Here is a 25,695-nt window from a genome sequence, read left to right on the forward strand (position 1 = left end):
AACCATAACCCTGAGATATCAGCCTCCTGAGTTGTATGAGCCACCAGCACCCAGAGAGAGAAATCAGGCTTGAGAGTAGGAGCTTTTGCCAAACTATTTTTTTTACAACTCCAGTGGTAATAAAAATCAATAAATCAGTACAAAAATAGACTGCCATACATGCTGGTCAGTTGATTTTTCTAAGGTCAATGAAGTTGGAATGTGCATGGCCAGTGAAAGCAATACCAGCAGCAGAGACCTGCCAATGCTCACATCACAAGGGTTGAAAGGGACCTCTATGTTATGACTTAGCAATGGTTCCCCCGCCCCTCCCCACCCCGCGGACACACTGTCAATGAGCATGGAGCTGCATCCCAGAGCCCCATGTCCTCTCTGTAGAATGAGTGACAGGTACTGAATTGCTGACCCTGGGAACAGGCTCATCAATTTCCTACAAGGATAAGGGCTCCACTTTCACTTGAACCATAGGAGTTAGTATGACTCATCTCTCTGTAGAGGTTAAGGTACCCCAACATTCTCATCCTGCTGGGCTCAGCAAATGAGATAGATCTCTATGAAAGATGCCTCCAAGAGGCCTGCTCACCTATAGGAGTGCTTGTTTCCAGTAGGCCAGGGCTGTGCAGTGGGAAGCTGGTTGTGGTCACAGAGGCATAGGAGAGGATGGGCTCAGCCACAGCTACAGCTGTATTGGTGCTGACAGGGCTTGGCTGGATCACGCTGATGGGCATCATCACCATGGAGGATGCCAACAGCTGGCTGGGGTCCTGGTAGTCAGAGAGATCAATCCTCTTGCCAAGGCTGGGCCGTGGAGGCTCACAAGTGGTAAGGTGATTATACATAGCCAACAAGCTCTCTCCAAGGCACTTCCACCTGAAAAGAAAGGGCCAACATATTAGACTGGCATCATTTCACAGAGGCCAATAACACATCTGAAGGTATAGTAGCATGAGCTAGAGCAAGAAGAGGGCCCTGTGACCTCTTGTCCCTCACCCCAGAAGAAGACATAAATGTTCTACTTGATTATCATGATGCCCCTACAAGGGAGGGATGTTGCTTTCTCAATTTTTAGGGAATAGCATGTAGTATCCTCAGAATCAACCAATAGCAGGAATAACAGAAATGGACCCAGGAGAAATGCTCTCAACCACTATGTAGCAATGCCTCCATATGAAGTTTCTATGTGGGAAAGGGGAGGAAACTGAACATCAATGCCAATGCACGCTGAATTTAAAGATTCTAGATTCAATGTCAGATTTTTTTAAAATAGAAATTGAATGTGAGAGCTGGGAAGTTGGCTCAGTGGTAGAGCGCTTGCCTTGCATGCATGAGGCCCTGGGTTCGATTCCTCAGCACCACATAAGCAGGAAAAAAAAAACAGCCAGAAGTGGTGTTGTGGCTCAAGTGGTAGAGCGCTAGCCTTGAGCTGAAGAGCTGAGGGACAGCGCCCAGGCCCAGAGTTCAGGCCCACGACTGGACCCCCCCCAAAAAAAGAAAGAAAAGAAAAGAAATTGAATGTGAAAGGTAACTAAGGGGCTAAACTGCCCCCAACTCCAGTGGGCTATCAATACCATCTTGTTCTTCCAGGACAGGAAGGGGCTAAGGCCCACTGGACAAGGTCCTTAATGTCCCTGAAGATAGAGCACAGACTTGACAGCCAGGGAAATCCACACTAAGACTGATTTGCAGGTTTCTCCCTACCAAGTGGCTAGTAAATGTCAACCTCCTTTTCCTCTCTGGGTAGGGCAGATTGAGAGACCTTATAGGAACATGACAAGTGGTAGGGGTCAACAAAGCCATTAACCAAGAGTGACTTGGACTGGATATGCCTAAGAGAGAGCTGAGCTACTACTTGGTAGTCAACAAGTAAGTATATGCTTATAGACTTTGAGCCACCAGGCATTTAACCCTGACCCAAACTACCAGCCAGGGTTAGACCTGGGATTTCTCCCTCCTGAGTATGGTAGTGTCCCACATCAGGGCCCACCAGCCAACCCAGCATTCCCACAGACACAGGACTACCTACGTGAGGAAGGGGATGGGCTGCACCAGTTTCAGATCTGGTTCCTTCTCCCTCACTAGCAGTGCTTGCCTCTTCTTCCGCAGTCCCAGGGCCTCATCTACAATGGCCTGTGTCTCAGCTGCACTGACTGTCACATCATGAATTGACATGTCACTAGAAGCAAGCAGGACAGGAGAAATTACAACATTAGAAGCTAAAGCCAAGGCTGAAATTTTACACATATGTATGCATTTAATAATACCCTTTAATCTGTGTTGATTCTTCCCACATAAATAACCACTTAAGTCCAGCCTCAAATAGATGGCAATTAGTACGTAAGACCCACATACACAGGAAATGACTAACACCTTTTGTGCTTTCCATAAATCACAGCTGGCACAGAAAGTTTCCAGATGTATTAACAATATCATCTTTCTGTCTAAAAGGCCTCAGAAAATAAAATGATTATTATTACTTACACTTTTTTAAAATTTAACTACCCCAGAAGCCCACTCCAACAAAAAGCCACTAGACAAACCTAAGTCCATCAACGTTAATGAGATCCCCAAATTACAGAAAGGGTGGAAGCACTGAGGTCTCATATTCCCTCGTACAGTCACACTCTGCTTAAGGTAACCTAACACCACCTGCCCTCCGTGCCCAACTGTCCTGATGTCTCACAGCAGGACTACACTACAGCCACGTGGGGCCTTCTCTAATGTGTTTGTTAACTATCTCCCAGGAAAGTTCTTCAGAACTGATATGTATAAAAGCATAAGCACAGATAGACACTGAGAAAAATACCAACTAAATCTTGACAGGTCAATTCCAGGGGGCAAAGAATACCAGAAGGCAAGATGATTTCACTCAAAAGGAAAGTTGGAAGAAAGCAGCTAGAAAATAATAGGTGCCAGGCACTGGTATCTCAGGCCTATAATCCTAGCTACTCAAGAGGCTGAGATCTGAGGATCCTGGTTTAAAGGCAGCCCAGGCAGGAAAGTCTATGAGACTCTTATTTCCAACGAACCACCAAAAAAAGCTAGAAGTAGAGTGCTGCTCAAGTGGCAGAGTGCTAGCCTTGAGCACAAAAGCTCATGGACAGAGCTGAGGCTCTGAGTTCAAGCCCCCAGGACCTGTGAACAGAAAACAAAAAAAAAGGTGAAGGCCCTACCTGGGAGCTGGAGTGTGAAATGGGAGCAATAGCAAGACAAGATGAGCAGTGGAGAGATGACAGGACTGGTTGGGTGCACAGTGGGAGCTGGGTTGAGGAGACAAGCCAGAGCATAACAGGGCCAGGCCTGGAATGTTCCAGGGACCTAGCAGCTCTGATAAAAGGAGACCAGGTACCTACTGGGTAATGGTGGCTCATACTTGTAATCCTAGCTACTCAGGAGACTGAGAACTGAGGACTTTGATTCAAAGCCAGCCCACACAGTGAAGTCTGTGGCACTCTTATCTCAGATTAACTACCAAAAAGTCCAGATGTGAAGTTATGGTTGAAGTGGTAGAGTCCTAGCCTTGAGCACAAAATCTCAGGGACAGCACCCTTCCAGAGACAAAGCTGCTCCTCTAAGATCTTCTTCTTGAGAACCAGACCCTTGCTGTACCAGCAATCCTTCTCCAATGCTTTGCAGATGACATATAGGCATGCCGAGGGAAAGAAACAGTTTGGAACTTGAGGCTATACTTGTGGTTCAAGCCCCAGGACTGGCACCAAAACAAAAAAAGAACACAGGAAGAAAAAGTAGTTGGTGAGGAGGAGGTAGAACCAGTTCTTGGGTAACACAGCTCAGAGTTTTGTTCTGGTGGCAAGGCGAAACAAACATGCCTTTATGGCATGTTTGGAACACTAATTTGGACAGTACTAAAGACAAAACCTTAGAAAAATGGAGGTACAGTGGATAGCAGGTTGTAACACGCATCCAGAGGAAAACAAGCAAACACTAAGAGCTAGCAAAATAGTGGGAAAGAAGGGTAGTAACTGGCTTAACTTTGAGAAAGCATCACCAAGAGATTAAGCACACTTAAGATAAGATTGAGGAAAGTCGAAGGTGAGGCTGCAGGGAGGTCAGGATCTAATGGAGAATGAAGTGTGCTCCTGACATGTACCAGCACACACGGGATGAGACAAAACTTACCATTTGAGGAACATTCGGAGTGAGTCCTTCCGGAGACAAGGCTGCTCCTCAAATATCTTTTCTTTAAGAACCAGACCTTTGCTGTACCGGCAATCCTTCTCCAATGCTTTGCAGATGAAGTACAAGCATGCTGACAGAGAAACAGACAGTTTAGGACTTAGGATCACACTTGGAAGCTCTGCCTTTATCAGTTAACATCGGGAGATAGGGAGACTGGGGGAGATAGACAAAGGGAGGGAGGAAAGAAATGAGAGGGAGAGAAGGAAGGGAGGGGGAGAGAAAGACAGAGAGAACAAAAAGAAAAAAATATGTATTAGCTAATGATGGAAGCACACACTATAATCCCACCACTCAGGAAGATTAAGACTATGATGCCTGCACTACATATTTAGACCTGTGCAAATGGAGAAATTAACAAACGAATGAATTAATATATATTAAAATATATTAAAGGTATTTCTGGGGAGGGGCCAAACAAGCTCAAGGTCCTGAGTTCACATAACCTGTACGGCTAAAAAAAAAATCTGCTATTTCAGGTGGAAATGAAAAACACATTGGACAATGGACAAAAGGCCATTCTTTTAGAAAATAGCAAAACATTTGACTAAAATGTTTTCATGTTCTAATGTTTTGTGACAAGTAGAACATGCAAGCCATAAAACTAATATTTAGCTGTGATTTCTAAGTGAAGTGCTGAAGGTATGGCATGGTTGCTCCTGACCGCCTTGTCAAGGCATATGTCAGGTTCTCCCCTGACACTTCAACCAACCATGAGCTGAAAATATTTGGGGGAGGGGGAAACAAGAAAAACAAGTGTGTTTATTCTAAACTTGTGCAAACTTTTTTCCCAAAACTATGTAATATAATGACGATTCACAACATTTTCATTGTAACTAGAGATGATTTTAAAGTAAATGAAAGGTCATATATAAGTTACATGCAAATATTAAGCCATTTTATATGAAGTATTTGAGCGTCTATAGATTTTGGTATTCTTGGGGGTCCTTTACAAATACAAAGCAACAACTGTATGGTAAAATATAGTAGGAAAGAAATGAACTAAAGTAGGAATTGTGGCTTCTTCATCTATATTGCAAAACTGAGAAAGATTATTCTGTAGAAAAACAAAGATGCCTCCCCAAACATTGGAGCACCCAAATATGTTAAGCAAATACTCTCAAACTTAGAGAATAAAATAGATCCCAACATGATAATACTAGGAGACTTTAACACCCCACTCTCACCAAAGGACAGGTCTACCAACCAGAGGATTGGCAAAGAAGCTACCGAATTAAGTGAGGCCATACTTCAAGCGGAACTAACTGACATCTACCGAGTATTTCACCCTAAAATAACACAGTACACATTCTTCTCAGCAGCTCATGGAACTCTCTCCAAAATAGACCATATCATAGTTCATGCAAGGAACTTAAGCAAATACAAGGGGACTGACATAATTCCCTGTATCCTATCCAACCACAGTGGAAATCAAGCTCAAGCATACCGCAGAAATTACTCAAATACATGGAAATTGAACAGCACACTTCTAAGCAACACCTGGGTAACAAAAGAAATTAGAGAAAAAATTAAAAAGTTCCTGCAATTCAATGAAAATAAAGACACATCACAAAGAAACTTGTGGGACACAGCAAAAGCAGTCTCGAGGGGCAAATTTATTGCCCTCAGTGCCCACATCAAGAAAATAGAGACAGACCAAGTAAATAATCTCATGTTAGAGATAGAAAAACATGAAAAAATGGAACCTAAAGTTACTAGAGGAGCCAGATAATCAAATTAAGAGTGGAAATTAATGAGATAGAGAATAGGAAAATTATAAATAAAATTAATAAAACAAAAAGCTGGTTCTTTGAAAAATAAATAAAATTGATAGGCCTTTGGCAAGATTGATTAAGAAGAGAGGAAACACAAATTAACAAGATTAGGGATGCCATGGGAAAAATCACAACAAATACCCAAGATATCCAAACAATTATAAAGAACTATTTTCAAAAGTTATACTCTCTAAAGAAAGAAAACCTAGCAGAAATTGATGCATTTTTAGAGAAATACAAGTTTCCCAAACTGAGCAAAGAAGAAGTAAATCAATTAAATAAGCCGATATCTTACCAGGAAGCAATCAGAAGTCTTCCAACAAGGAAAAACCCAGGACCAGATGGATTCACAAGAGAATTCTATAAGACCTTTAAAGAAGAATTAATACGCATACTCCTAAAGCTCTTCAGAGAAGCAGAGAAGGAGGGAGCTATCCCAAACTCATTCTACGATGCCAATATCACACTCATCCCCAAACCAGACCAAGACACAATCAAAACAGAGAACTACAGACCAATCTCCTTGATGAACACAGATGCAAAGATCCTTAACAAAATTCTAGCTAACAGAATCCAGAAACACATAAAAAAAAAATCATACACTACGACCAGGAAGGCTTCATCCCAGAGATGCAGGGATGGTTTAACATACATAAATCAATAAATGTAATCCAACACATCAACAGAGCCAAGGTCAAGAATCACATGATTATGTCCACAGATGCAGAAAAGGCTTTTGATAAAATACAACATTCATTCATGTTAAAAGCTCTGGAGAAAATAGGAATAGAAGGAACATTCCTTAAAACAATAAAGCCATATACGACAGACCAATAGCCAATATTATACTTAATGGGGAAAAACAACAACCAATTCTCCTAAAATCAGGAACAAGGCAAGGGTGCCCACTGTCTCCACTCCTCTTCAATATAGTCCTGGAACCCTTAGTCAGGGCAATAAGGCAAGAAAAAAACATTAAAGGGATCCACATAGGAAAAGAAGAATTTAAACTATCCCTTTTTGCAGGTCACATGATACTATACCTTCATGACCCCAAAAACTCCATCCCCAAACTCTTAGAAATTACAAATCACTTCGGCAAAGTAGCAGGATACCAAATCAACCCACAAAAATCAGTCGCCTTCCTGCACACTGACAATGTACAAGCAGAGAGGGAAATAAAGGAAGCAACCCCATTCACAATAACCCCCCAAAAAATAAAATATTTAGGAATTAACCAAAGATGTAAAAGAACTATTTAACGAAAACTATAAAAAAAAACTTAAAGAAAGAAATTACAGAAGGGGGCTGGGAAGGTGGCTCAATAGTAGAGCGCTTGCCTTGCATGCATGAGGCCCTGGGTTTGATTCCTCAGCACCACATAAGCAAAAAGAAGAAAGCCGGAAGTGGCGCTGTGGCTCAAGTGGTAGAACGCTAGCCTTGAGCTGAAGAGCTAAGGGACAGCGCTCAGGCCCAGAGTTCAGGCCCCCACAACCGGACCCAAAAAAAAAAAAAAAAGAAAGAAAAAAGAAATTACAGAAGACACCAGGAAATGGAAAGACCTTCCATGCTCTTGGATAGGCAGACTTAATATAGTGAAAATGGCAATACTGCCAAAATTAATATACAAATTCAATGCAATTCCTTTCAAAAATCCCGATGACATACACTTCTGAGATACAGAAAACAGTCTAAAAATTCATATGGAACAACAAAAGACCTAGAAGAGCCAAAACAATTCTAGGCAAAAAAGACAACATTGGAGGGATCTCGATGCCGAACTTCAAACTCTACTATAGAGCCATCATAACAAAGACAGCATGGTACTAGCACAAAAACAGACCCAAAGACTAATGGAATAGAATAGCAGATCCAGAAATAAAACCACATGCCTACAGTCAGCTGATATTTGACAAAAGAGCCAAAGACATACAGTGGAAGAAACACAGCCTCTTCAACTACTGGTGCTGGGAAAACTGGGAGGCCACATGCAGAAAACTAAAAGTGGACCCCAGCCTATCACCATGCACCAACATCAACTCAAAATGGATTAAAGACCTTAACATCAAACCTGAATCTCTGAAACTACTACAGGACAGAGTAGGAGAGACACTTGAACTTATAGGCACAGGCAGGAACTTTTTGAACAGAGTCCCAGGGTCACAACAAATTGGAGAGAGACTTGACAAATGGGACTACCTTAAAATAAAAAGTTTCTGCACAGCTAAAGCTATAGCAACCAAGCTAGAAAGATAACCAACTAACTGGGAAAAATATTTACTAGCAATATATCAAACAAGGGGTTAATATCCAGTATATACAAGGAACTCAAGAAACTAATCCCTCCCAAACCTAACAAACCAATTACTAAATGGGCAAGGGAACTAAAGAGAGACTTCTCAGAAGAAAAGATAAAAATGGCAAAGAAACACATGAGGAAATGTTCACCATCTCTGATTGGAAATGCAAATAAAGACAACCCTGAGATACCTACCACCTTACCCCAGTCAGAATGGCCCACATCCTAAAGTCAGCCAACCACAAATGCTGGAGGGGTTGCAGAGAAAGAGGAACCCTACTACACTTTAGGGAATGTACACTTATACAACCACTTTGAAAAGCAGTCTAGAGGGTCCTCAGAAAGCTAAATATTGACCTCCCTTATGACCCAGTCATACCACTTCTAGGCAACTATCCAGAACAACAGGAACTAGTATACAAGGACACATGCACCTCCATGTTTATTGCAGCACTGTTCACAATAGCCAGGATATGGAAACAACCCAGATGTCCCACCACAGATGAATGGATCCAAAAATTGTGGTATCTATACACAATGAAATATTATGTAGCCATTAGAAAGGACAAAAAAATGGCATTTGCAGGAAAATGGATGGAGCTAGAAGGAATCATGTTGAGCGAGGTAAGCCAAGAGCAAAGAGACAAATGGCACATGGTCTCCCTGATAAGTGGATGTTAAATCCAAAATTTAAGATGATATGACAAAATTAACAAGACTTAAGAAACAAAGGACTTCCACTCATCTGGTCAAATCACTACTAAATAACCCCATGCTGCGATCACATATATGGTATATATGTGCACACCGGAGGGAAACCAGGAGGATGACACAGAACTAGAGGCAATCAGGGAAAAACATACAACAGCGGGACCCATCAGCTGCACTGCACATTGATCAAAACAAACTAAGCAACTCAATGGCAGCGATGGGAGGGCATGAACAAGTGGGAAAGAGGGAACAGCTGATGCTATGCAAAACAAAAGAAATGTACATATTACCCAATGTGGAAGAAATAACTGTATTGCAAAGCTCATAGAACTCATAAATGTTATAGACCACGAAAGGCCCCATGAAAGTTAGAATGTGTGACTCTAACTAAGCATCACTATCCCACAATACTGTGAAATTTGGGAAATTATGTAACCACTTAATCACAATAAAAAATTTGAAAAGAAAAAAAAAGTAATTAGTTTTAGATAAATAATGAATGTGGAGTCTCCATGATGGAACTGGTATCCTTATAAAAAGAAAAGATTAGAGTGTTCTTTCCCTTTTTTTCTCTCTCTTCCCCTCCCCACTTTCCCTTTCTCCTGCTCTTTCCGTCTCTACCTCCCTCTCTATCATATGAGGATATAACAAGAAGGTGGCCATCTGCAAACCAAGGAGCTCTGACAGCAAATCTGCTGGCACTTTGATTTTGGACTTCCCAGTCTTCAGAACTATAGAAATAAATTTCTGGTCAGGTGCCGGTGGCTCACGCCTGTAATACTAGCTACTCAGGGAACTGAGGATCTGAGGATTGTGGCTCAAAGCCAGACCAGGCAGGAAAGTCTGTGAGAATCTTATATCCAATCAAACACCAAAAAGCCAGAAGTAGAGCTGTGACTGAACTGTAGAGTGAGCACAAAAGTGCAGGGACAGCACCCAGGCTCTGAGTTCAAGCCCCAGGATCAGCACAGTCAATCAATCAATCAATCAATCATGAAATTTTGGCTGTTTAAAGTACTCACTCTAATATTTTGTTGCAGCAGCCCAACCTAAGACATAAAATTGGGACAATGTGCTAGGAATTGTGGTACATGTCTGGTATCCCAGCAGAAGGTAGTGAGTTCAAAGTCTGCCTGGACTAGATTAGTGTATGACCCTATCACAACAAAACAAAAACATGCCACACACAAAAAAATAAGATAGCCAAAAGGGGGTGGGGGATATCACTCCAAGAATATGCTACTTATTTACTACAGTATCTCAGAAATCAAGAAAGACAGGCTGAATAAACAAAGATATAAAAATATTTCCATTGTTCTTGACAGTTTGTCAGAAAGCCTATCAGGGTTAACTTTGGCTATCTGTTTACTCAAGGGAGCCGCCCTCCTCTATCTCAAAAAAATACAGGAACATACAGAGAGAATCAAAACCAAACTCACTTGTGTAATCACTGAGGGTGTACAGTACAGTGATCAGGTTGTCCAAGCAGGGCCAATGGTCAGGATTACACCGCAGCCCTTCCTCAAAAGCATGGCGAGCCAGGGGGAGCCGGATGAGCCTTAGGGCCACATGTCCAATTTTATACCAGAGGTTGACATCTGTGGAGTCCAACATCACTGCCTGGAAACAACACAAGCAGAGTATGTAACACACACACACACACAGAGGGTTGGATCTCTGAGTGGGTGCCATGGGGTTAGGGCCACATAGCACTAGCTTAGCTGGGCAGGAAAATGACAAAAGTGGTATGACTGCTTGCAACTTACAAGTAAAGCCAACTCATCTTTCCTGGAGTTGTGCATTTTTAGAACTAAAGAATGGCACACAGTTAATAGAACTAATTTACTTAACTCAGAACATGTTCTTGAAATGTTGCTAATTTAAATATTTATATTCCTTATTAATAGGTAAGAAGTAAAAGAAGTAGAATAAAAAGAAAACACTGGAGTCCTACAGGATTCTAAAAAGATTATATGAGGTGTCCTCAATTCACATCCTGGCTCCAACATTAATTAGCACAATGATCCTTACCCTCTTTCCTCACCTCTAAAATGAGAATAAAGGCACCTTCCTTGCAAGATAGCTTAAATATGAATGGCAAGCAATAACTCAGTGTCTAGCAAATTAGCGGTACCCACAGAGATGGTTATAATATAGAGATACAGAAATATAGAAATCAAACTTGCTACATAGCCTGGACAGGCCTCAAACTTGCAATTCTCCTGTTTTGTCCTCCCAAGTAAGGGATTCCTTATCCTCTTTTTTTTTTTTTTTTAATGCTTCCAATACACTGGTATACAACTGGAGGCATTGAAATTAGCTTACCCACAGTCACACATGTACTGTATAGAAGTAATTCACAGACAGCCCTCTGCACCCAAGCATGCCCATGCCCCTGCTCTGAATCTCCAGATTTCTATGTATTTAATGTTATCATCTGCTGGCTACAGATTTCAATCCATCAGCTTGGTAATATATTATTATCAACTCTAGACAAGAACTTTCAAAAAAGGGATTGCTGCTTTGAAACAGAAAGCATTGCCAAACCACACCTCTAAGTAGAACTCCATGGCTGTCTCCAGATCCTCCCGCTGGGCTGCCAGCTGAGCCAAGTTCTTATATGTGGAATATTTCAGTATCAGTCCAGGGTGTTTCAATCCTTCTTTCTCATCTCCAGATGAAACTGCCTGAGAAAAAAGCAAACAGAAGCAGAAATGATACCTCATCCTAGTGCCTCAGCAAGTGGTCAGCCTTGCTGCAGGACCGTGTGCCAGTTCAGGCTAGCCTCCACTAGAAAATGAACATGCTGAGGGCTGGGAAGGTGGCTCAGTGGTAGAACGCTTGCCTTGCATGCATGAGGCTCTCGGTTCGATTCCTCAGCACCACATAAGCAAAAAGAAAAAAAAGCCGGAAGTGGCTCTGTGGCTCAAGTGGTAGAGTGCTAGCCTTGAGCTGAAGAGCTGAGGGACAGTGCCCAGGCCCAGAGTTCAAACCCCACGACCGGACCCAAAAAAAAAAAGAAAATGAACATGCTGTGGTGATGTTCTTAGAGAACCACTTCAGCTCTTATCACAGACCATCAGGAAGCAGTGTGCCAGAGCCTGGGCATCAACAAAGAGAGAATGACACTCTCTGCCACTGCTACTACACCTTGGGATTCAGGCCTGAATGACAGATGACATTTGCTAACAATGATACAACAGCCCAGTCAGTTCCCCACTGGAGGCATCCTAAGTCAACAGGTAGAACCTAAGTTTGAACCTAGGAACAAATGGATTAAGAATCAAAAGACTAGGGCTGGGAAGGTGGTTCAGTGGTAGAGTGCATGCCTAGCATGCATGAAGGCCTAGGTTTGATTTCTCAGTACCACATACACTGAAAAAGCAGCGTGGCACTTCAGCTCAAGTGGTAGAGTGCTAGCCTTGAGCCAAAGAAGCTTAAGGACAGTGCCCAGGCCCTAAGTTCAAGCCCCAGGACTGGCTTAAAAAAAAAAAAAAAAGAAAGAAAGAAAAGGCCAGGCGCCAGTGGCTCACATCTGTAATCCTAACTACTCAGGAGGCTGAGATCTGAGGATTGTGGTTCAAAGCCAGCCCGGGCAGAAAAGGCTGTGGAACGCTATCTCCAATAAACGACCAGAAAAAAGGAGTAAGTGGCACTGTGATTAAAGTGGTAGAGCACTACCCTTGAGCTGAAGAGCTAAGGGAGAGAGTTCAAGCCCCATGACCGACAGAAGAAAAAAAAATGAATTAAGAGACTAAACTCTCAACTCTGTAGCACACCACATGACGATAATTACTTCAACTAAATAATTAACGTCTCAATAACTTTTATAATAGAATGACAATAATTCCTAGCCTGAAGATGAAAAGTAAATATGAAATGGAAGAGCATAAAGTTATAAGTATATTTTAGATATGAGTCCTTTGTCCGTTGTATGGCTAGTGAAGATCTTCTCCCAGTCCATGGGTTTTCTATTGAAAACTATGTCCTTTGCCATGCAGAAGCTCTGCAGTTTCCAATGCTATTTGTCCAATCTTTCTTTGATTTGTTGTGTTTCTGGGTCTCTATTAAGAAAATTTTGGGCCGGGCGCTGGTGGCTCACGCCTGTAATCCTAGCTACTCAGGAGGCTGAGATCTGAGGATCGCGGTTCAAAGCCAGCCCGGGCAGGAGAGACCGTGAGACTCCTATGTCCAATAAACCACCAGAAAACTGGAAGTGGCGCTGTAGCTCAAGTGGTAGAGCGCTCGCCTTGAGCTGAAGAGCTGAGGGACAGCGCCCAGGCCCAGAGTTCAAGCCCCACGACCGACAAAAAAAAAAAAAAAAAGAAAATTTTGGCCTGTGTTAAGGAGCCCTAAAGATTCTCCTATTCCTATCTTGTGTATACATTTTTATAATTTGGGGAGGGGAAGGGATATAATAAAATGCTTAAATAAGGATATAGGTTGACCCCCTGAGTGGGGGAGGAGTTGGGGAGATGGAGAGGGAAGGGATGGTAGGGGAAAAACAAAGGAGGAAGTAACAATGCTCTATAGGAAATGTACTCATTGCCCTACTCATGTAACTGTAACCCCTCTGTACACTATTTTTACAATAAAAATATATGAAAAAAGAGCATAAAGATGATAAACATCTTTACTATGAAGTCACCTTAATACAGCTTTTACAAGAACTCTTAGAAAAATCTCACTTCTAAGAAATTGCTGATTTAAAAACTAATACCCCAGCCACAGAGTGAAGAGGAAATTGTTTTGTCTTCTCTATTCTTTTAAATACATGCTTCTCCAAATTATTAAACTTTTTTGGGGGGTGGGGATACTCGGTCTTGAACTTAGGGCTTCATATTCTCACGTAGCTTTTTCCCTCTAGGCTAGCCCTCTACCACTTAAGCCACACTTCTACTTCCAAAAGTAATTTCTAACAGAAAAATTCACTGGCACAAAGAAGTTATTTTTAGGAACTGGTACACATTCCAGCTTTGTCCTAGAACAGATAGCATTCTCACACTGGTTAGAACAGCAAGACCCAAGGACATGCCACCCTCAGAAAGTACCCATTGACTAACCCAAGCAACCTACACTGGGACTTTTATGAAGTCCATCAACAATGAAAAGTGCCAGTATAGTAGTTCTCACCTAGAACCCCAGCAGAAGTAAGAGGATCTCAAGTTCCAGGCCAGCCTGGGCTATATAACAAGTTTCGTACCAACAGAATGTCTCAAAGAAGAGAAAGAGAGGGGGAAAAAAAAAAAAAAGAATTAAAAGATCAGGCACCAGTAATCCTAGCTAAGAATTGAGGATTGTAATTAGAAGCCAAACCAGACAGAAAAATCTGAGACTCTTATCTCAAAAAAAAAAGCTGGAAATGGAGTTACGGCTCAAGCAGTAGAGCATTAGCCCCGAGCAAAAAGCTCAGGGACAGTGCACAGGCCCTAAGTTAAAAAAAAAAAATGTATTGAGGGGAAAACAAAAGAGGAAAAAGACTAAAAACTCACATTGAAACCTGTTCACATCTTCTACTGCCATCAGGTTTAAACTATAAAAAGATCCCTGAGAGAAAGTTGATTAGTGCTAGATAACAAGTGCTTTTGGTCTCTTTAAAACTAGTGCAGTATAAATAATTTTAGATGAGTCTACTTCAGAAAGAAGAATCAGCAACATATGAACTCCTAACCATGATGGCTTTGTTAACTGACTTTACCTTGCTAACCACCAATACCTACCACCACTCTCCATCTTCCCTGAAAGGCTAGCCTCAATAAGCCCTCTAGGATTCCACAGCCAACCTGGTCACTTCTTAAGGAATTATCTGTGGTTCATGTCAATTGTTTTTGGCACTATAAATATAGATCTTAGGGGCTGGGAAGGTGGCTCAGTGGTAGAGCGCTTGCCTTGCATGCATGAGGCCCTGGGTTCCATTCCTCAGCACCATATAAGCAAAAAGAAAAAAGCCGGAAGTGGCGCTGTGGCTCAAGTGGTAGAGCGCTAGCCTTGAGCTGAAGAGCTGAGGGACAGCGCCCAGGCCCAGAGTTCAGGCCCCACGATCGGGGAAAAAAATAAAATTAAATAAATAAATAAATATAGATCTTATTACAATAGTACAGAAATGACTTAGAGTGTTCAAAGAAACTTGTCTATTTATTTTTTTTCTATTTTTCTTTTTTTTTTTTTTTTTTTGTCGGTCATGGGGCTTGAACTCGGCCTGGGCACTGTCCCTCAGCTCTTCAGCTCAAGGCGAGCACTCTACCACTTGAGCTACAGCGCCAATTCCGGTTTTCTGGTGGTTTATTGGAGATAGGAGTCTCACGGTCTCTCCTGCCCGGGCTGGCTTTGAACCGCGATCCTCAGATCTCAGCCTCCTGAGTAGCTAGGATTACGGGCGTGAGCCACCAGCGCCCGGCTTTTCTATTTTTCTATTGCTTGCAATGAGTATGTTTTATAAGCAAGGGGTTAGAGCACTATACAATCTTTTAAGGCTAGATGGGATCGGTACAGAATGCACATACCTATGACTACAAGGCTAGCCTGAGCTAGCCTTAGGTGGAAAGTCTGCCTTGCCTCTTGTTGGATATTGGACCCACATAGCATCAGCTCTGTACTCAGGAAGCCCACTCAATCTTACTTTTTCCAAAGACCCCCTCCACCAAGGGCTAAGAGGAAACACACACTCCTAAAATAGACACATCACCTGGCGCATAACTAAATCTTAGTAATTACAGAATATTTTTTTCTCTCTCTGGGTCCTCACTCACTCCTACTGATTAATGGAAGATCACCATTCTTGTGTCTCTAGTTCCAAGACAATATTATCAACAACCAAAACATCCTGACAACCTACCCTACTTCATTTACTTTGCCTGAAACTTTTAAACCTACTATGAGAAAACATAGGGAAAACTCTGGAATTTATAGGCGTAGGTAATTATTTTCTCAATAGACCGAATAGGACTCCAATTGCCCAGAAAGCAAGAACAAGAACTGACAAATAGAACTACATCAAATTAAAAAGTTTCTGTTCACCAAGAGAAACAATGAACAGAACCAAGACAACCCACAAAATAAAAAATCTCCACCAACTACTCAATAAAAAATTAATATGCAGACTATATAAAGAGCTCAAAAACTTAAACAGTAATAATAATAATATTATTAATAGACTAAAGAATTGAGAAGTCCTCAGAAGAAATTCAAATGGCTAATAGATAAAATTTCAACATTCCCGGCCATAAAGGAAATAAAAATCAAAACTATACTTAAGGGTTGCTGGCTCATGTCTAAAATCCCAACTACTGAGATTCAGAGGATCCAGGTTTGAAGCTGGCCCAGGCAGAAAAGTCTGTAAGACTCCACTTCCAAAATAATCAACAAACAGCTAGACTGGGGACATGGCGTAAGTGGTAGAGTACCAGCTGAGCAAGCACAAAGTCCTGAGTTTAAATCCCAATATGGTAAACAGAAAAATAAAGCTATACTAAAATTCCATCTCACCTTAGTCAGAATGATTATCATCAAGAAAACAAGAAGCCTGGCACTAGTGGCTCACACCTATAATCCTAGCTACTCAAGAGGCTGAGGACTGAGATTCAAAGCCTGCCCAAGCAGGAAAGCCCATAAGATTCTTTATCTCCAATTAATCACCTGAAAACTAGAAGTAGAGCTGTGGCTCAAAGTGGCTAGCCTTGAGTGAAAAAAGCTCAGGGATAGGACCCAGGCCCTGAGTTCAAGTCCCACAACTGACCAAAAAAAAGAAAAGAAAAGAAAAAGGAAACAATAAATGCTGACAAGGATGCTAGGGGAAAAGAATCCTCATATATTGTTGATAAGAAGAAAGCCAGTACAACTCCTATGAAAATCAGTATGGAGGGTCCTCAAAAAGCTATAAATAGACCTAACTTATAACTTGCCATATCACTAGAGAGCGTGTGTGTGTGTGTGTGTTAATATATAAATATAATTACTTACATAGACCTATGTTTACTGTAGTACTGTTCAAACTGTGGATACAGAAGACACGGGTACATATATACCATGAAATATTGCAGTCATAAAGAAAAATGAGAGGGGAGAGGAGAAACAGGAAGAGGAATGGAAGTCGAATACAGTCATAATACTCAATGTACTTATGTGAAAATGAAACTAGAAAACTGCATAAGATGGGTGGGAATGGGATAGATGGGAGAGGAAGAATGATGGAGAGGGACCTTTATCAAAGTACACATAAACAGGCACGTTAAATTGAAATCTTTTTTATTTTTTTTTTTTGTCAGTTGTGGGGCCTGAACTCTGGGCGCTGTCCCTCAGCTCTTCAGCTCAAGGCTAGTGCTCTACCACTTGAGCCACAGCACCACTTCTGGCTTTTTATGCTTATGTGGTGCTGAGGAATCGAACCCAGGGCCTCATGCATGCAAGGCAAGCACTCTACCACTGAGGCACTTTCCCAGTCCCTAAAATCTTTTAGTATAAGTACTTAACAATAAATTTTATTTATTTTTTTTTTTGATCCGGTCATGGGCCTGAACTCTGGGCCTGGGTGCTGTCCCTCCCCTCTTCAGCTCAAGGCTAGTGCTCTACCACTTGAGCCACAGTGCCACTTCCGCCTTTTTTCTTTTTGCTTATGTGGTGCTGAGGAATGGAACCCAGGGCCTCATGCATGCAAGGCAAGCGCTCTACCACTGAGCCACCTTCCCAGCCCAACAATAATTTTTAAAGAAGAAATTCAATCAAATGGTAAACTGAAAAAATAGTTAAATAAATAAAATAAAAACAATCAGGTTTTTAGTTTAAGAAAAAGAAAATGTCATCAGCAGGAAAACCGATGGAATTGGAGAACATCATGCTGAGATAAGCCAAGTCCAAAAAGCCAAATATTTTGTTTTCACTCATATGTGAAACCTGGAGGGGCTGGGAAGGTGGCTCAGTGGTAGAGCGCTTGCCTTGCAAGCATGAGGCCCTGGGTTCGATTCTTCAGCACCATATAAGCAAAAAGAATAAAGCCGGAAGTGGCACTGTGGCTCAAGTGGTAGCCTTGAGCTGAAGAGCTGAGAGACAGCACCCAGGCCCAGAGTTCAGGCCCCATGACCGGACCCAAAAAAAAAAAAAGAAAGAAACCTGGACCTAAAGATACTCATATTCATGGACACGTACATGTGTATATATACCTATATATACATACACACATTCTGTGCATCTGTGTGTGTATATAACATGTTTCTATGAGGGGGATGAAAGAGGGTAGAGGGAAAAAGAGAGGGTGAATAAAGATGGCATAAGGAGGTTGGGAGTAGGGAAAGAGAAAACAATGGAGAGGGTGTGTGTGTGCGTGTGTACACATGCATGCACGAGTGCACACTGGGGCTTGAACTCAGGGCCTTGGTACTGTCCCAGTGCTTTTTTTGCTCAAGGCTAATAAAGAAGCTCTTCCAGTTTTTTAGTGGTTAACTGGAGAAAAGCATTTATGGACTTCCTGCCTAGCTAGCTTCTAACTATGATTCTCAGTTCTCAGCAATATGAGTAGCTAGGATTATTGGTATAAGCCACCAGCACCTGACTGGAAAGGGTTATTCTGATCAAAATATAATACATGTATACCTGAGAAATATCATGGTAAAACCCCTTGATACAATTAATACACAGCTTAGGGAAAAAAAAAAAAAAGAGGGGCTGGGAAGGTAGTTCAGTGGTAGAGTGCTTGCCTTGCATGCACGAGGCCCTGGGTTCAATTCCTCAGCACTACATAAGCAGAAAAAGCCAGAAGTGGCACTGTGGCTCGAGTGGTAGAGTGCTAGCCTTGAGCTGAAGAGCTCAGGGACAGTGCTCAGGCCCAGAGTTCAAGCCCCACGACTGACAAAAAAAAAAAAAAAATGACAGGAGAGTGAAACAGGCTCTGTTATGTGGTACCAGCAGGATAGAAGAAGGCTAACAGACTGGATGAAGATGAACACGGTTCAAGTAATGAAAACAGAACAAGGAAGCCTATTGAAACTATTTTAAGAATTGGAGAGTGAGTGAAGTAAGGGAAAGTAGTAGAAAGGATCAATTTGATCAGGATATATTATATGAATGTATGGAAATGTCATAATGAGTCCTTCCCCATCTTATACAATTAATGTATGCTAATCAAAATGAAGTCCCTGGTGTTCATATATACTTCCTGAGCTCATGGTCTATCACTCAAATAGCATTTGCCAAAATTTGCACCAATTTTGTCTCTAATGTTTCACTTCTGGAAGTGGCTCTAAGCCACCAGTATCTCATGAAGCCTCATTGTCCACACCTGTAAAGTAGAGCCAGAGTGGCTGGGAAGATTAAGTAACAATCAGAGCACTTCCTCAGAACTTACTTTCTAACAAGAATTGTTCTTCCTGTTTCACTGGATTCATTCAACCTTCACAACAACCCAACTAGGCAGATACTCAAGTGAGAAAATTGAAGGGCACAGAGGTGAAATAAAATTCCTAAGATTGCCCAGTCAAGAAATGAACAAGCAGAGGTAAAAACCAGAAAGCCGGGCTCCAGAGCCCACTTGCTACCCACCACAGTGCCTAGCCAGCCAGGAACTTACCTCCCGAAGCAGGCGTGCTTCCAGGAGTTCATGGTAGGCTTTGGCAGACTCCTCAAACCTGTCATGTTTCTGCAGATCCAGGGCCTTATGGTATAAGGCAAAAGCCTCTGCTTCCTGCAAACCAAGATAGATGTTTATCCATTTTAAACCAATTATGCAATACTCATTGCCACATTAACTGTCAGTTGTACACTCTATAGTGGAATTAACCCGTTTCCCCTGAGATCATCACTAGAAGAGCCCTTTATGAGCCCCCAAGCAGACACCAGCAATGCAGGCAGCAATGAGTCTAGGCAACAGCATAGACAATAGAGAGAGCCAAAGCAGAGAGTCAGAGCATCCAAGGTAGGAACCCAGTAGCCCTTTCTAGGTGAAAGCAAAATAGTGGTCACATAGGCCAGAGTAACCAAGACAATCAGAAGGAGTATATATGGCATTATAAAAAGTCAAGTTTTGGGCTTTGCCCATGGTTTCTCAGATGTAGCTTCTTGAATCCTTGGAATTTCCTGAGTGATAGGGTGAAACAAGTGTTTCCTGTTGAGTTTATGTTAAGGTGATGACATGTAACTGGAGTCCTTAGATAGCTTGTTGATAGGCCTAGTGGCAATGAGTAGAGGGCTTGAACTCACTTGCACACCATCATTGCCTCCAGGGAGGAAAGGGGAGCTGAAATCGTGTTCACCATTGTTGATGTAATCCATTACACCTATGTAACAGAACTTCCATTTAAAAAAAAAAAACTAATAGGTGGATCTGGAGTACTTCTGAGTTGGTGCTGGGAGGGGACATGCAAACTCTGTACTCACCATACCTTGCCCTATGCATTCCTTCTACTTGGTTGTTCTTGAATTGTATCCTTTCTAATAAGCTGGTAAGTGAGTCATTCTAGAAAATTATAAAACCTAAAATAGGAGTTAAGAATTTTTTTTTATTTTAAAGCCAAGCCAGACAGAATTGTGGATATCCTGGTACTTAATACCTGCAATTGGCACCTGAAGTGAGGGAAGTCTACAGGGCTGAGTCATTAACTTGTAGAGTTGCACATTAACTCTGGGTAATCCGTATCAGAACTAACTGAACTGCAGGACACACTACTTGGTATCTAGGGAGCTGGAAATTCTGTTGGGGTGGAAGAAAAACACTCCACACATCTGAATGCCAGAAGTTCTGTGAGTAAACCAATTCAATGTGGTTTCTGTCCTTTCTTTTTTTTTCTCTCTCCCTCCCTATTTCCCTCCTTTCTGCAACCCCTCCCCCCCTTGCCAGTCCTAGGGCTTGAATTCAGGGCCTGGGTACTATCCCTGAGCCTCTCTGTGCTCAAGGCTAGCACTCTACCACTTGAGCCACAGTACCATTTCCAGCTTTTTCTGAGTAGTTTATTGGAGATAAAGAGTTTCATGGACTTTCCTGCCCTTGGCTGGCTTCAAACCTGGACCCTCAGAACTCAGCTTCCTGAGTAACTAAGATTAAAGGCATGAGCCACCAGCTCCTGGCTCCTCCTTGCTTCTCTATCTCTTGTTTTCTCTGTCTTTCCCTCTCCCTCCCTGGTGGAAATTGAACTCAAGGCCTCATACATCTAACTACTACTAAGCCTTTCCATGCCCTCCTCTGCTTTCTTTTTTTTTTTTTTAATTTGTTGTCCATGTATAGAGGGGTTACAGTTACATAAAGGCACATAAAGTCAGGTAAAGAGTACATTTCTTCTTGGACATTTCTTTTCTTCATGTCCTCCCTCCTCTGCTTTCTACCAGACACTCTGCCTTAGCCTAATCATTCCCTGGAGAGAATGACAACTTCCTCCAACAACCCCACTATACCACACTGACATCCCTATAGACCAAAGATAGCTGATTAAAACACTTCTGAAAGAGCTCTGAAATTGTCCTAATTTCACCCATAAGAGAGGGCAGGGGATGTATATTTATTCCAGGGAAATAAAAGATAAGAACAAACCCTTGTTATGCTGTAATATGGCATGGGTGGAAAAATGAACAGATAAGTGAGTGGTAGAAGAAAGGAGTGAAGAAGAAAAGGGAAGAGAGGGGAGGGGGAAAAGAGGAAAAGAAAGGAAGCTGGCTGAAATGGAAGAGTTACTGAGAAACATGGTAGAGAAGAATGACCAAGATCCTAGAAAGGCAAAGTTGAACATGGCTCCTCCACTTATCTGGAGCCAGATTCCAGGCAAGGTGTGCCTCTCAAGAGTCTTATTACACTGCAAGTGAAGGCAATACTCTAGAGAAATTTAAAGCATGCCTATATAAACATTCTACTGTTTCCTCGGTTTGCAAACCCCTGAAGCCTGCCCGAAGAATGGAAAGGTGGCCTCAGCTGGAGAAGCAGTCCCTGGAACTAACAGGACTTCATATTCACTCACAGAATATATATAGTTTCTCTTCAGTATAACTGTCTCCTACAGGACACAGTTTTAACATGAGATGGAGAACTAGCCATCTTTCAAAATGGAATTTCCCCCTAAAGCACCATTAAAGAGATGTTACATACCTGAGCCTCCTTTGTCTGGGTTTTATGACTTTTAAAGCTTCCTTCATGATCATCCTCAACCGTGGAACTGGCATTTAAGGCTGCAATTCGAATCTAGGAGTAGGGTTTAGAGGAAAAAGAAGTGCTGTTTTCACAGAAATACAATTACATTCCAGCATATAATCCATTCTACCTTGAAAACTACAAGGGGTCAAGATGTGATGGCATATGCCTGTAAACCAGCAATCAGGAGGCTGAGGCAGGAGGATTGTGAGTTCAGGCCAGCCTGTGCTAAGTAACAAGACTATCTCAAAACAAAACAAAACAAAACAAGCTTTAAAGGAAATGACCCACATGTGATCATCTCTGGGGAAAAAAAATCAAGGAATAGGATATGCCTGAGAAACTATGCTAATCTGTGTGGGCAGCACATCCCAGGCACTATGAACCATATATGGGCAGAGGCTGGGGACACCCCAGCAAGAGCCCAACACAGTAGAAGAAAACAATTCTAGAAAAACAATTCCAAAAGAATATGTTAAGTTTGTGCTCTCCCAACAACTGTGGTAAGATCCACAAGCAAAATCAACAGCCAATCATTCAAACCTATCCTAGGAAGGTATGTGCTATACAATGAGAGCTTTCAGTGTCCACCAGAAAATACCCCTCACATCTAAGGGCAAAATATCAAAACACCACTGGTGCCAGCACCATAGGTAGGCATCTGTCCTTACCATATTCAGAGATTCAGCACTACAACGGAGGATCACTTCCCATCACTGGGAAAGACTGTGCCAGTCCACAAATCTAGGGAAGGAACAAGACAGACTGAGAAAGGGCTCAGAACAAACAGGAATACCACAGTGCTAGAGGACATCTGTTTTAGAAATACGATAGAAAAAAGAAAAACACAATTGGACTCAGGTTGGCCAGTTTGAAGGCTGCAAAAAAGACAGAATTGACAAGAATGCAGAGATATTAGCATTTCACAAGTTGCTACTGGGAATGTGATGCTGCAGAAGTCAGGCATGCCCTCAAAATGCTAACAAGAATTAGCATGAAAGGTAGAAGCTCCACTCTGTGTACCTAACCAAGGGAAATGAAAACATACCCACATTACTCAAAATGTTCATGGCAACATTATTTATGACAAGTTAAGAGGTGAAAACTTAAGAGGTGAAAGCACCTCTTAAGTGTCCATAAGCTGAAGAATGGACAAATAAAATGTTGTGTGTACACACAAGGGAATATTATAAAATACTGTATGTATACCTAAGGCATTATTCAGTCATAAGAGAAAAAGTATGGTAAGTACTATGACATGGAGGAACCATTAAACTACTAAGCTAAGTAAAACCATACACACAGAAACGAGACAAAAGATAAACAAAGGCAGCAATGGTACTCACTGGATACTATGTTGAAAATGAACCATACAACTTGTGGATGGGGGCATGAGGGAAAAACTGGGAGAGAGCAAAGGAAGGGGTAACATTTTCCAGAAAGAAATATACTCTTTACCTGACTTATGTAACTATAACCCTTCTGTAGATCACGTTTATAATAATTTTTTTAATTTAAATGCCACACACACAAAAAAAAAACCATATTACCTGATTCCAAATATATGACAAAGCAGATTAGTGAGCTGGGGAATGCTATGGTTTGAATAACAGTGTTACAAAGTAATGAGGCCTCTAACAGGTGATTAGGTCATTAGGAGAAATTAACACCTTTCTAGTAGGAGTGAGAATTAAGTGCTCTGCTACTGAATTACTTTATAGTGTGCTATTCAAAACAGGACTGGCTCTCCCACTTTGTCTCTTTGGTACAGATCTGCTTGCCATTCCACTTTTCACCATGACTTGAAAGTAGCAAAATGCCCTTATTAGACATAGCCAACCAATCTTGAACAACTTCCAGAACTATCAGAGAAAATAAATCATTATCCTTTAAAAATTATTGTTTGTGGCTCACACTTGTAATCCTAGCTACTCAGGAGGCTGAGATCTGAGGATCATGATTCAAAGCCAGCCCAAGCAAGGAAGTCCATGAGATTCTTATCTCCAATAAACTACTCCGAAAAAGCTAGAAGTGGTGCTGTGACTCAAATGGTAAATGGTGCTGTGGCTCAAATGGTAGAGCACTAGCCTTGAGCAAAAAGAAGCTCAGAGATGGCACCCAGGCCCTGAGTTCAAGCCCCAGGACCAGCACAAAAACAAAAACTAGAACAAAAACCTGTTTCAAGAATTCTGTTATAACAAAGAAAACAACTAAGACTAAGTGACTATTAATGGGCCTAGGGTTTCTTTAGGGGGTGATAAAAATGTTTTAAAATTGATTTGTGGTTACACATTTTGTTAATAAATTAAAACATTAAATAGGGAATTATACACATGTGAATTACAGCTCAATAAAGCTTTTTTTAAAAAAGAAAAAGAAAAAAAAAGGGACCCGGAATGTGGCTTAGTGGTAGAGTGTTTGCTTAATATGCATGAAGCCCTGGGTTTGATTCTTCAGTACCACATACACAGAAACACAGAAGAAAACAGAAGTGGTGCTAGGGCTCAAATGGTATAGTGCTAGCCTTGAGCAAAAGAAGCTCTGAGACAGTTCCTAGGCTCTGACTGGCATCAAAAAAAAAAAAAGATGACTGCCGTTCAAATGCAGCAGTGATAGGAAGGAGATACACACTCGACATGGAGTCAAGGAAAGAAAAGGGCACTCCCAATTAAATCCGCAAGGGCAAGAGATGAACTCATAAGAAGTTCCATCTTGGAGGCCAGGGGTCTCTCAGGAAGCTGAGATCTGGAAGATGGCAATTCAAAGCTGGCCTGGTAGGAAAAAAAAAAAAAACCTCTCTAACTAACCAACAAATAATCTGGGCTGGAATCATAACTCAAATGGTAGAGTGCTAGCTGTATGCAAAAAAGCCACACCAGAGAGTGAGGCCCAAGTTCAAGTCCATTATTGACGCGCGCGCGCACACACACATACACACACAAAGTGTAATGGTGGCTACCCGAGGCTGGTTGTAAGGGTCAACAGAATTAATGTTTAATGAGGATAGAGGTTCAATCATCCCAAATGAAAACAGTCCTGGAGATAGACTATGGGGATGGCTGCAAACAATGTCAACATACGCCACTGAATTGTACTCTGAAAAATGCTTAAAATGCAAATATTATTGTATGTTTTATTACAGTGTTAAAAAAACAAAACTAATTGAGGAGTGTAGGTCAATGGAAGAGCACTGCCCTGGCAGGTGCCAGGTTCTGGGTTTGGTTCTTGGTATCACATAAGAAAAACAAACCAAGGGTGGAATGTGGCTTGGTGGTAGAGTTGCTTGCCTAGCATGCATGAAGCCCTGGGTTTGATGTCTCAGTACCACATAAACAGAAAAAGCCAGAAGTGATGCTGTGGTTCAAGTGGTAGAACACTAACTAGCTTTGAGCAGAGAGGCTCAGGGACAGAGCCCAGGCCCTGAGTTCAAGCCCCAGGACTGTGGGGTGGGAGGGAATCAAGCTGGGGAGCCAGTAGCTCATGCCTGTAATCCTAGCTACTCAGGAGGCTTAGATTTTTTTTTTTTTTTTTTTTTGTCGGTCTTGGGGCTTGAACTCTGGGCCTGGGCGCTGTCCCTCAGCTCTTCAGCTCAAGGCAAGCGCTCTACCACTTGA

The 25,695-nt window shown here is 41.8% G+C and overlaps 1 protein-coding gene across 1 annotated transcript in view; it reads right to left on the bottom strand.

Moving 5' to 3' along the window:
- Cabin1 (calcineurin binding protein 1) overlaps positions 1 to 25,695 on the bottom strand; it is a 147,688-nt gene that overhangs the window by 116,281 nt on the left and 5,712 nt on the right. The window contains exons 2-9 of the mRNA XM_042666163.1: positions 22,753 to 22,825; positions 22,040 to 22,132; positions 19,538 to 19,651; positions 11,532 to 11,666; positions 10,419 to 10,599; positions 4,138 to 4,267; positions 2,024 to 2,173; positions 584 to 870 (exon numbers count right to left, since the gene is read on the bottom strand). Coding sequence (XP_042522097.1) covers positions 584 to 870; positions 2,024 to 2,173; positions 4,138 to 4,267; positions 10,419 to 10,599; positions 11,532 to 11,666; positions 19,538 to 19,651; positions 22,040 to 22,132; positions 22,753 to 22,755 — 1,093 coding nt within the window. The 5' untranslated portion in view covers positions 22,756 to 22,825. The remainder of the gene's footprint in view (positions 1 to 583; positions 871 to 2,023; positions 2,174 to 4,137; positions 4,268 to 10,418; positions 10,600 to 11,531; positions 11,667 to 19,537; positions 19,652 to 22,039; positions 22,133 to 22,752; positions 22,826 to 25,695) is intronic.

The sequence above is a fragment of the Dipodomys spectabilis genome, unplaced genomic scaffold (genome assembly GCF_019054845.1).
Source record: "Dipodomys spectabilis isolate Male_0828 unplaced genomic scaffold, ASM1905484v1 ptg000363l, whole genome shotgun sequence".
NCBI classification, from domain to species: domain Eukaryota; kingdom Metazoa; phylum Chordata; class Mammalia; order Rodentia; family Heteromyidae; genus Dipodomys; species Dipodomys spectabilis.